Source organism: Ambystoma mexicanum, chromosome 8 (assembly GCF_040938575.1).
Source record: "Ambystoma mexicanum isolate Mex_15411 chromosome 8, UKY_AmexF1_1, whole genome shotgun sequence".
Taxonomy (NCBI): domain Eukaryota; kingdom Metazoa; phylum Chordata; class Amphibia; order Caudata; family Ambystomatidae; genus Ambystoma; species Ambystoma mexicanum.
The window spans coordinates 1,104,842,901-1,104,855,761 of NC_090929.1; the positions used below are offsets into that span (position 1 = coordinate 1,104,842,901).

Below are 12,861 nucleotides of genomic sequence, written 5' to 3' on the forward strand. Positions count from 1 at the left end.
CAATTGGGCTGACTTTTTGAATTAGGACCTTTTTAGGCCCACAATCTCTGTCTTTAGGAACACCTTTCTTTCAGTAGCAATCCCTGTGCCTCTCCACCCTATCCTTATGTCACAGATATTCCTGGGTATCTTTGATTGAGATTATGCACCAATCCTGCTCCCTGTGGTCTACGCCCTGTCTCAGGGATGACCAAACGGGGGATTGATGTGGCAGGATTTCTATGTTATGTTATGCAATGCTATGCTATGTGATGCAATGCCATGACACATGCTATGCTATGGTATGCTACATTAGGCTCTCCCATACAGTTAGGCCTCAGACCCTCCATGTCACCTCCCTCTGCCTCCCTCTGCACGCAGCACCGTGGACAGGCCCAAACTCTTCCTATGGCAGGGGACAGGTCAGACGCTCTCTTCCGCTTATTCTCTACAAGTATAGCACTATCCCCATATATGGGAGATAACAGTAGTTTTTCAGAGAATGCCGCTTATTCATAATACAACACAATGTACCCGTAGGGCTCCGTCACAGGGTCACAAGTAAGATGGTGACAGTTCTTGCCAAATGTCTGCAATATCGTGCCAAGTAACATCCCCATTCTGAAAGTACTGAAACATATTGGTGGTTGCCTATGATCGACAAGCGCTTTGAAACACTTGCCTGGGTATAGGTGCTTTATAAATAAAAAATACAATACAATACAATATGTTATATAACCGGCACTCTAGGGGGGGCCTGAAGAGTTCCATGTGCCGACTGCCTGAACACTTGTCCTGCTGTGTTCCCTGCTGATCAGCTGATAACGTCTCTGTATGCTATGTATTTGCTATCTAATTCAAGAAGCTTGATTTCTCGCTAGTCTGTGTCTGATTGCCTTATTTGCTGCAAACTGATGCTGGCCGAGTGGGTAGTGGGGGAGCTTGGGGAAAGGAGCCTTATCTTAGCCTCCACAACCCAGACTCTCTCTTCTTTTGTAAAATATACATTACTTGATATACAGCCCCATTTCGATACACTCACTATTGAGATGTACCTTTCTATCCCTTTCTGTTTACCACTATTTCACTACTAACCTTCCCTGCTGTGAAATATTTTTCTAATGTTTTCCTAAAATTTGCCCCATCCACAAAAGGTCTTTTGCTTATTTACTTTCTCAGATCACTTGACTGGGATGATAGCTCAGAGGCAAAGTTCTTGCCTTGGGAATAGGTTGATGCTACAACATGGCTTTAATGCACACGTTCTTAGAAGCTGGAGGAGTCCAGCATGAAGGATTATATGTAATTATTGTAATAAAAACAATTCTATCTATCCTCCTTGCCTCCCCTCCAGGACATCCTCAGTCCCCCACCGCTTCTACAAGTCTTGCACTCGGGATCTGCAATGTCTAATTATCTGCAATAAAACTTTCTTCATCATTGACCACTTTGATGCTCAGAACCCTGCTCTGGCAGCCATGGGTATAAGTGAGACCTGGATAGCCCCGTTTGACTATGGTGCCCCGGCTATCTTTTTGCATGCTTCTGAACGAGTTGGGGGCTTAGCCGAATGATAAACTAGGCCCATCTCTCTGCCCACTTTCCATCAACTGATTTTCTAGTAGTCCCATTCGAATTCCCAGCAACCCAACTCTTTCTAGCCCCCTCCCACCATAATCCTAATTTATCGAAACTGCTCTATTAACTCTTTTTTCTCTGATCTAGACCGTCTCGACTCCATTCCTCCTGAAGCAAAAAACTTGAAATCGACTCCCTTGCTGATCACTCTTTTACCTCACTTCACAATCTATCCATTTACAAAGGAACTCCCTTGACCTTGTCTTCCACTCCTCCTTCTCACTCCCCACATCTAATGTCACTATTGATCCCTGCACGTCTGATCACTCAATCCTTCATTTCATTATCACTATAAATGACTCACTCACTCCCTCTTCCATCCCTTCCATTTAAAAATGTAAAAGTCCATCTGAATCCCTACCTAGTCCCAGTCAGGTAATTCCTTCTAACGATTGCTCCTACCCAGGACTCATCTATTGAAGAGGCTTACTCTTATTTTAACCTGGTTTTGTGTGCCCCATTTGACCACCAGTATCCCTCCCATACCTTCACCCTTTCTACCTCTCGTCTTCGATCAACCGAGTTCCAATTCCTCAAAAATGATATGCAAAGTCATCTTGGCAAGTGGTATAAGGACTGGTCCTCCTCTCTTCTCCTTGCCTATAAGTATGCCCTTCTCTCATTCACCACAGCTCTTAAAACAGACAAATCAAGTTTCTTCACCAATTGAATCACTACTCTTCTCTTTCATCCCAGCAAACTCTCAGCCACACTCCGAACCATACTGACTCCTCCTCGCCCTTCTCTATATGTTAACAACCTTTCCCCCTACTTCTCTTCTAAAATAGAACGCATTTGACACGCTCACTACCCTCCTATTCCTCTGTCCACTACTTCATTTCCCCAACACCCATCTCTCCAACATGCTTCCTAAGCTCCTTCCTTCCAACTTCTCAAAATGAAATTGCACCCACCATAAGGATTTCCATCCCCAAAGGCGCCCCTGGCAACTCGTTCATAATGCAAATAATTAAGGAGCTTGCAACTCTCACCTGCTACCACCTCTCGTTCCTCTCAAATATTTTTCTCTGTCTCACTTCCTTAGAATCTTTGCAGAGTGCTTCATCATAGTGATTGCCCCACCTTGCCCTATGACCCCAATAATCCTGCCAACTACCAATCTGTTTCTTTCCTCTGCCACTATTATAAAATCCTTAAACAGCCCGTATTTCTATAGAATCTCCTCCTACCTGGGTTTAAATGACCTTCAGGATCCTGTCCAATCTGAAATTTGCAGCCATCATTCAACAGGACAGGCCTGTGCCTACATTTCTAACTGTCTGAACTTAGTACACCACTGTAAATTATCCTCTGTTCTTATTGTACAGGAACTCTTTCATACATTGAACCACTCCTTTTTTCTTAAGACACTCACTGACCTTGGAATCCAGGACACTGATCTTGACTGGGTTTCTGTCATTTTTTCCGAGAGGTCATAATGTTACTCTTTTCTTTGCTTGTTACAACTGAAGTCTTGCTCCTTCTACTGCTTCCTCTACATGATTGTAACTTTCAGCTTTAACTTTGGTTTTATTAGTGAACGCCACATTTGTAAAGACTGGAGGGGGGTTTCTGTACTTCTGTCCATGATATAGTTGGGTAGAGGCACAGAACACCCCAGCCAAGGTTCTCTAATGGTAGCTGTGGGTGAGCAACCTAGGCGAGACTCAAAGGAGTGATGCATGCTGGTTCTTCGGTTCAGTGAATCCCCAAACTCCCCACAATGGAATGTCCACACACCATGTTAGGTGACAGCCACGTCCTTTTATTAAAGGAAACAAAATGTAGGTAGCTATACACAAATAAGTAAGACTCACTTTGTACTAGAAATCTAAACAGGTAACTTAGGCAAGGGTTAATTTCATTTAAAAAAACTACTGTAGATAGGCAGGTAATAATTAGAACATAGGCAGGATGCTTTCTGTAGGATAAAAATGCAATACTGTGTAAGGATCCCCCCCACCCGGGCAACCAGTAAAGAAAAGTTAAGATGTACTTTGTTGTATATTACAGCCCAGTCCAAATATGTTAATTAATAGTATGCTTCTCTTTCTACAGATCCCACTACCGCAGAGTACCTCGGAGTCCACAGGAGAGCAGGATCGAAGATGATTCTGGGACCACTTGATGAATCCTGTGGATGGACGATACTCATACTCGCCACAGTACCTTGGGTGCCTTGGAAGGCGAAGTGATGGAGTTTCTCAGTTTCACTCGACATAGCCCCTGGAGGATTGACCCCCTCTACTTGGAAGAAGGATCCACTGGGACATCAGGGTCAAGCAGGAGAAGGGAACAAAGCAGTGTCGGAAAGGCAGCAATGCAGGTCTGTCACGGTGGTCTCCGATGTTGGGTTGTTACGCCGGCTTTGGATGTCCTACGATGCTGTGGATCTCGCTAAGACTTGGAAGAAGAAGATAAGATCTTTGGTGGTTGTCGATGACTTTCAGTGGCGATGGATGCAGTGGAAGAATTAGGTGTTGGGTTTCGGGATTTCACGGTCCATCACCTTTCAGTGCTGTAGCCGCAGCACGGATGTCAGGATGGCTTCTGGCAACCTGGATTGGTGGCATGAAACCCACCGGTGGACACTCTTCGGCAGTCAGCGACCCTGGATCTTCGATGGCATGGAAAAGTGGATAGATGTTGTGGCAGCAGTGCCCCATGAAGATTTCTTTGGTTGGTTGGAACTTTGGCAGCTCTGGGTGGTGGCCAGCTCTATGCCAGGGTACCCCCTCTTCTGGGCTGTACTCAGCAACTTGGTTTCCAGCAGTCACAAACACTCCTCCTGACCCTGGGCAACACAAATGGACTTCTTGTCTTCAAGATGCCCAGGCACTCCTCTTCTGGACCCACAAAGATCCCTTCTCTGGCCAGCAGGCACACAGAACTGGTTACCAGGACACTTCGGGTGAAGAGCAGCAGTTGGACAATGACCCCTTGTAGCTACAGGAAGAGGTCACCTATCCAGGTCCTCTCTGGGTCAGTCCTTGAGTCAGCAAAGCAGCCTTTAGATTTTGGTGGAGAGTTGCAGCTGCAGACTTCTTCCTCCAGCCGGATCCAGGATAAAAGCTTAAGATGACTTCAGATTCATGCTTCAGGTTTCTTGCTTCAGCTTCTGACAAAGTGGTGAGTGTGAGGTCCCCGGTTATACAAAACACTCCCCATTCACTCAGGCTGAGCCAGGCCGAGCCAGCCAATCACACACAAGTGCATTCATGCAGGCAGTACACAATCAGGCTCACAGGCATTCGGGCCATTCTCAAGTGTGAACCCACAACAACCAGTCCATGGAAAGGCTCCAGCCAGTCTGGCTGAAGGCAGCCCACAGCCATATATGGTCCTTCCGCCCAACAGCCATTCAGAGGAAGGGAACACAAACAGGGTTTCTCAGCACTTTGAGAAAAAAGGGGAAAAAGCAAAGGAAACCAAGATGCCACCAGTGGCCAGCTTGACTTGTGTAGGAACCCATTGATTCCTATGGCAGGACCTGGGTATTCTATGGGGGCATAAGGGTGTATCGCCTGCCCATGGGTGCCCTAAGGGTATCCCATGGGTACTGTTCACATAAGGTAAAGATGAAGAGTTGCACTGCCAGGGATCTAAACTCGACTCCTGCGCAGAAGACCACAGAGAAAACACTAACAGAGAAGTGGTAGGACAAGGACACAGTGGCATTGTCCCTCCAAAAGCATTTCCAGCAACAGAACATTGGAACATTAATTATTTTGGTGAAACTCCTGTCTGGCTTGCATTGCATCTCAAATAAATGATGTTGGTACAGGAAAGCACTTTAAGAGAATGGGCCTCATTACAAGTTTGCCGGTCCGGTAGCTACAGTCCCGATAAGCTTGCTGGTTTCGTAGTTACCGGACCAGCAAACTACGAGTTCTGCTCGTGGGTGCCTTTTCACCCAGCAGGTCGGACCTGGCAGGCGTAACTGCACCCGTGAGCAGAGCATGTCTGATGCACTGGCACCATTCTGAATGGTGCTGGTGCATCCAGCCTCCCCATTCCCCTCTCCCATATGGGGCTCAATGAGAATGGGGAGTAAAAGTTTCCGGCCCCTGGCAATGGAAAAATAGAAGGTCCACCAGGGTTGTAATGGCCTTGTATTTCCCCATTGCCAGGGCCCGGAAAGATTCGAAGTTTGGCGGCAGATGCCGGGTTTACCGGCAAGGCTACCGCCAAACTTGTAATGAGGCCCAATGTGTCCCCATTTCCCATGCAGTATAACATGAAACAACTTCTATTCACGTCCCTGAACATGCAATGTACCCACCATGTTTGGGAAAAAAGACACAGCTTTGCCATTCATAGCTTTGCCATTCATAGCTTTGCCATTCTTCTCATTCTTCTCCAGCATGAAGAGAGCTGGAACATCAATGATATCCTCCTCCGTCAGACCAAGCTCCTGCTTCAGAATGTCACGGTTCCAGTCAATACAACGCTGACAGGAGGAAAAAAAGAGGATTTATTTTTCAGGGCTAATAGTGTTAGCACTAATTAATACTTCCTACTGCACTTGCCATTTTAACACCAAGGGGCACAAAATAGCTAATTCTTCCCAAATCATGATACATTTTGCCCTTGTTTATGCACTCATTGGTGGAAAGGCAGATACGCATAAACACCACAGATTCTCTCAGTCATACAGGAGATACAGAAGCACAGTCCTGACAGCAGGATTTACTTTGGGTGCTAAAAATACCTATTAGAAATGACAATGAAGTCCAATGTATTGATCAAACGTAACATAAAGTGCCTTATTCTCGCTCTCTCTTTCATGCTATACTTGTGCAAAGGACGGCAATGTGCACTGCTGAAATGCTGTGTGTTTAGATCCAAAACTTGGAGAGCAGTGCCACTTGGTATAATGATTCCCATTAAGACCTCAGTGTTTGTAACCACTACTGCTATGTCCTGGTAGAGCTTTATGGCTATCAGACTCACAGGCTGTACTTCACCTCACTCTTACTTTCAGGCTGACAGGTGCTGGGTGTGGCAAATAACAAAATCGGTATAGCAGTAACTGGAGAGGCGGTCACCATACCATCACATGGGAAAGCTTACCATGCCTTCAATCCCCACAGAAGGAGGTCTACTGCTAGCCCAAGGTGGCGGCTCTTCTGCCAGGTTTATAGGTTGGTTAGCCAAGGATGGTACTTCCTTCATGCCACCGCATAATCAGCCATAGTGGCCTGACCTCGACAAGAAGAGAACATCTTATCCTGTCAAGGTTGAAATCAAGGCCCTTATTTGTGTTAGATGGTTTGTCCAGATAGCGGTCATGTAGGATGATATATCACTCAATAAGATGAGAGTTCTCTCGGCTACAAAAAATTTCTACTGCCGGATGTCACCCCAGTTCTCAAAGGACTCGGTCTGAAAAGCAGAGATCATTCCTTTGGCCAATGATTATTGTGATCTTTCAGGATTGTTTGTGACTCAAGTGGCGAGTATAATCCACTCGGACAGAGCTAGACCCTATTGTTTGTCCCAAGGATCATGTGCTTTATAGAAATCCTTGAAATCAGAAAGGGCGTCATTTTATAAATCTCCTAATTGCACAGGAGATTACAGTGTCTGTTTCACTTATGTGCAAAAGGTCCACTCCCGTGTAATTTTTGTCTTTCCCAAAAAGGAGTGGAAATGTGATTAGTAAAACATAGGCAAAATATCTTTGTTCACTTTTCCAATCTGTTTTGGAAACAACTTAAATATGGCCTGCAAATTACGCTTTGCAGGCAGCATTTACAATGGGTTTCTACAGAATTTGCCTGCTTTCACTAGGTGGAAAAGTGAGGCAATTCCATAGGAATCCTCTCATTTTGCGTCAGCATGAAAATACATAGGGCATCATTACGGGTTTGGCGGTAGCCATGCCGCTATTGGCGGCATGGCTGCCTGCAAAACCCGGTCCGGGTTCCCTGAATGGGGAATTACCGGGCCATTCCGAGGTCGGAGGGCCCGGTAATTCCTCCCTCAGGGAACTCGGGCCCTGACCTTCCCAATTCCCATTCGGGCCCCCATAGGGATCAATGGGAATGGGAGAGGGAGCTAACAACGGGCCGATTACGACTGGCCCATTGTTAGCTCCCTGGTCCCCTCGCGGGACCCGGTAACGACGCCTGGTTTTACCAGGCGTCCTTCCGGGGTCCCACGAGGGGACCTCGTAATCAGGCGGAATGGGAATAACGGGTCCGCACCCATTAGCGGACCCCGTTAACCCATTCCGCCTGACTTATAATGAGGCCCATGATGGTGTAAAACCATGGTGATATCTGAAAGTGGAGTGGGAGAGCAAAACAGAAATGTGCATCTCGTTACATGCCTTCACTCTGCCCTCAAGTGACACTAAATTCCCCCAAATCGTAAAAGAAAAGCAGAAAAGCAAAGGCTTAAGCAGTTGGTTTACTTTTTGCTTTTATGATCTGGACCATTGGTTTACAGTTTCTTAAAATGAATATTTTATCTTGCCACAGTTGAAAATTAGTGTTCAGTTTCCTGTTCTATATGGCCTTCTTGTAAAAGAAGTCTGATATCTTGTCTCAGTGTATGTCTACCGCTAAGTACGTACCATGAAAGGAAATACATACATGAACATGCCCCTGTTACTGAACGTACAAAGAACACAATAACATTCTGTCAGGTCCCCTTTCTCTTATGTTCTTCAAAAGATAAAAATGGCAAAAATAAAGACCACCACTGCTGCTGTGGGTATTAGGGTAACCTGCTAATTTAATAATTCCTGAAAGTGCAAATGCAAGGTTCACGCTATTTACGCCTCACTTTTACACTTTTACACTTTGGGACATTTTCATTTTATGTGAAGGCAGGGAAGGGGCCACCACTGAGCATTCCTCCTCTGCCTTCAAATACTACAAGGCTCATTTTGCTCCAGTTCGTAATTTGAAGGTGGGACCCGTTACGTTTGCACTGAAACCTAGGTGGGCCCCAGATGCCAAATGTTTGTCATTTGCCTGGCGGAGTGCAAATGTGCAGGGTGTGTGTATGCCACCTTCTGCCCTGCACTTTTGCAATCTCCGTGCGAAGTGAGTAAACACTGCCAGCCATGCTTGCATGGCAGGCAGCGTGTACAATTACGTATGTTAGGCAGCCTTTAATTGTACTTGTGAACACTGCTTGCGAAACACGCATGCTTCTTGTCGGGCAGGGCTTAATTGTAATTGTGCACACTGCTTGCCATGCGTGCAGGGCTGGCAGTGTGTACAATGGATCCCTATGGGGTCCGCCTGCTGTATGCTAGTGCATAAAGTCGGAGGACCTCAAGAGAGCACCAGTATTTGCGCTGGCATGAAAATCCATGGAGCATTTGTATGGCTGAGAAGAAGTAAAGTGGTAGAAACAATAGTTGCGCCCCCCCCTCCTCTCTACCATTTAAGTGATTGTAAATGGGACATGACGTTAATGGAAGGTGTTAAAGACTTACTCAAGGCTTTAAAGCCTCCCATTAACGTTTTGCCCCTAATAAACATGAACTCTTACATGGTTTAATGCTGCATTCGATGTTCATGCAAGCATTAAACTATGGATTCCTACTGAAAGTGCCTGCTTTTAGCACCTGCAAAGAGTAGTAAGATTTCACAAGAATCCATTTGGAACTCATTTTATAGTCACCTGGATCATAAAAGCAAAATGTCAACCAAATGAATAAACCATTTACGCTATGATTTTACCATCCAGCGGATTTTAGTGTCATTTGAAGACCCTGTGGGGGGCAAACAATGGGATATACATTTCCATGTTACTCTCCCACCCAAACCTTGCAATGGTTTTCAGCTGGTATGGATTTTCATGCTGGCAGAAAACCACAGATTTCCTTTGGAATCTGCCTGACTTTTCCACCTGGAAAAAGCAGAAGATTCTTTAGAAGTCCATTGTAAATGCTACATGCAAAGTGTAATTTCCAATGTAAAGCGGCATTAACACTTTTCCCAGAGAGGATTGGAAAAGTGAAGAGTAAAGGAAATTTTCCCGCTCTGTTTTGGAAATGACAAAAATTGCACGGAAGGCGACATTTAGTAAATTAGAGCAAACACACACATCCCCTCCCATGCAATTTATAAGGTCAATAAATTGATCCTTGCAATGTCACCTGCAAAGCGTAATTCACAGGCAGCATTTACTTTTCTACAGTAGAGTAATGTTAGAGGGACTCAACAGCAGCGCGTAAGTGCTAATTAAAGTCGGTGGTCTGCTGAATGAAATTTGCACTTTTTACAAAATGACTCCTTAATGTAATAATTCAAGGCCGGCCTCATTACACGGAAGGCGGTAAGGGTTAACGGTCACCAGTAATGGACCGTTAACCCTTACCGCCTGATTACGAGGTCTCTTTGCGGGTTGGTACTTTAACGCCTGCTTTTTAGCAGGTGTTAAAAACCAACCCGCAAAGGGACCAGGGTGCTAATTACGGTACCGCAATTTGCGGTACCGTAATTAGCACCTTCCCCATTCCCATTATGCCCTATGGGGCAAAAATGGGAATGGGGAAGGGCAATGGGGGAAGGGGGAATTACCGCCCCGCCAACCTTGAAATAGGGCGGTAATTCCCCTTTCCTCCAAGGTGGTTCCGGTATTTTACCGGCATGGACCAAGGTGCTAATGGCACCTTGGTCCACCGCCTACCGTGTAATGAGGCCCATATGTTTGATACCATATAAATTCCAAACATACTTACATAACAATTTTTTTTTTTTTTTAATCAAAACCCAATTCACTGTAAAGGAAATTAGCATAACTTTGGAAAATGCACCTGTGACTGAATTATTCCAATCCTGAGTACTATCGATTGAGATATCAAATAAGGACACAGTTCACGCATTCCCTAACAGAAAACCATTTCTGAACCAGCCAAATACATTGGAAGAATGAGCCTGTGACAAGCATCCAAGGTAGAAACGGAGGTCTATTTTCAAATACAGGGATATAAAAATACACAAGCCACATGCATTTTGTTTCCAAAAAATGGCACATATAGCAATTAGAAAGAAGAAGGGGTTTGAGCAGTAATGTTTTCATTTTTTTTTAGGTATTTTATATTGCTTTATGCTTCTTAAATATGAGGCAGTACCTTACGACAACATCCTTTCAATTAATCTTTAAATTAATGTTGGTTTCTTCATTACCTGAACATATATATTTTCCTGCTCCAGTGTTTCTGTGGACAGGATCTTGCTGATTGTGTAGCGCTTTGTTTCCAAACCTGTATTAAAAGACAGCACTTGCTTTATGGTGTGAGACAACAGTGTGACCGTGTCCATTTCCCTCAAATCTCATTAATGGGTATAAATACATTTCTCATCAACAGTTGTCAGACACTTGTTGAGGTGCCCTAATGCGTGAGGGGCAAATGACACCAAATACGGAAATCTTGGGTATCTAAGCTCAAGTGGGTGGCACCCATTACGGAGCATGAGACACACTGAGAAAACAGCAGACACTGCACTGTTCAAAAATGGGTAACATATTTTGCATTTGCCACAATGTGTGCATGCGAGGAAACCACTGTGCAGCTTGAGGCAAAGTGAGACAACATTTGAGATTGCACCAGTTAAAACCTTGAAAGTATATTTTGCCAGGAAACCTACACTGTCCTATCACTACATGGATGCTGCAAAACACATTTTTGGACTCTACACGTGGGAAATGCAATACTGGCACTGTTTCTTAATCATGTGTTTTTAAACACCACACTTCAGTTCGCCTTTTAAAATAACACCAGTAACGTAAAACTGCCTGGGCCTAACTTAACTGTTACATGTGAAAAGGATTTGGTTTTTCTTTTTTGCTAAAAACAACTCCTCGAATGTGTACTTTTTCAAAACTGTTATTTGTTCCCTGCTCCCATGAGGTTTTAAGGCCTTTTGTATAAGACAGCAATCCACATTCCATGCACACTGTTCCTTCAGCCAATAACGTTTACAATTTTCTGTTTTTCCTTTGTTTTGAAAATGATCTGTACTGTGGTTTTATTTTACTAATCATTTCACTCTGCAACATATGTTGATGTAATCTGTGGTACTTCAAAAGCTAATGCTTTGTTGGCATCTTTGCATAGTATTTTCAGTAAGTCAATAAAAGGTTTAAAAACCAGCATCTTGTGTGTATTTCATTTTGGCAAAAGGGGCAAAATATATTGCCATGTTCACGAGTTTGCTATTTTCCGACTACAGAGTTAATATGCAAAAGATTAAAACATAGTTTTGTTGAATAATATTAGTCTTTAAAAGATAAACACCATGTTAACTATTTTGGCAACTCATTTATAGGGAAATTGCCATTTCAGCCCTATTTGAGGGTTTACACAGTTCATTTTCCTCTTGTAACAATTTTCAGAGTAATCTTTAATTTACCCAAATGCAACTGTTTCTGACTACTATTTCCAGTTTGTTGAACCTTACGTATATACCAATAGGTATGGGACTGTTCCTAACATGGGTCAATGAAAGTATTCTTAAAGACAATTAAGGATATATTTAATTATTTTTCTTGTTAGTAAGCATGTGTTTAACTTAAGTTGCACACCACAATAGTACTGGTGCTTTACTGAATTTATCATCAAGATAATTTAGACCTAATTCATTATGGACAGCAAAGATAGGGGCAACAGTTTGATGACAAAACTTATTTTCAATTACTTGAAGTAGTATCCATATCTTGTGAGCCCAAATCTCTGACCCGTATAGTCCTGGACTAACGGTTTTGATGAATAAACATGTATTAGAATTTCTACAGGTTATTTTCTAAGATGATTCATAAATCTGGTTGTACAAGCTGTTGGTTGCGTCATGGCATGTGCTTGTTTTTTAGTATGTTGGGGTCCACTTATATTAGGGGGAAAGCCAACATCCAAATAAGTAAAAGATGATACATTATTGAAAGTGATGTTACTAATAGTAAAAACTCTAACTTTCATAATGAGATTGTCCCTTGTAATTGTGCATGATTTAATCTGATTTATGTGATATATTCATGGAATGGAGTAGTAAAAAGGTAAACTGTGCACTATACCTCTGGGACATCCTAAACTGTTTAATGAAAACTCTTTACTTTATTCCTTGTTTTACATCCTTTGTCACTGTGCCATGCCATCTACTTACCCCTCTTCTTGGAAGATAAAAAAGAGCAGTGCTTTCATGTTTAATGGAACACCTCTTTAAACACTGTGAGAAACCAGAGGGTGTCTCACATGCTAGTCTCCGGGGATCTCTCTCTCTC

At 43.6% G+C, this 12,861-nt stretch overlaps 1 protein-coding gene across 1 annotated transcript in view; it reads right to left on the reverse strand.

The window, feature by feature from the left end:
• Positions 1-12,861, reverse strand: part of PADI2 (peptidyl arginine deiminase 2) — a 1,062,620-nt gene that overhangs the window by 93,133 nt on the left and 956,626 nt on the right. The window contains exons 14-15 of the mRNA XM_069611131.1: positions 10,770-10,846; positions 5,900-6,067 (exon numbers count right to left, since the gene is read on the reverse strand). Of these exons, the coding sequence (XP_069467232.1) occupies positions 5,900-6,067; positions 10,770-10,846 (245 nt within the window). The remainder of the gene's footprint in view (positions 1-5,899; positions 6,068-10,769; positions 10,847-12,861) is intronic.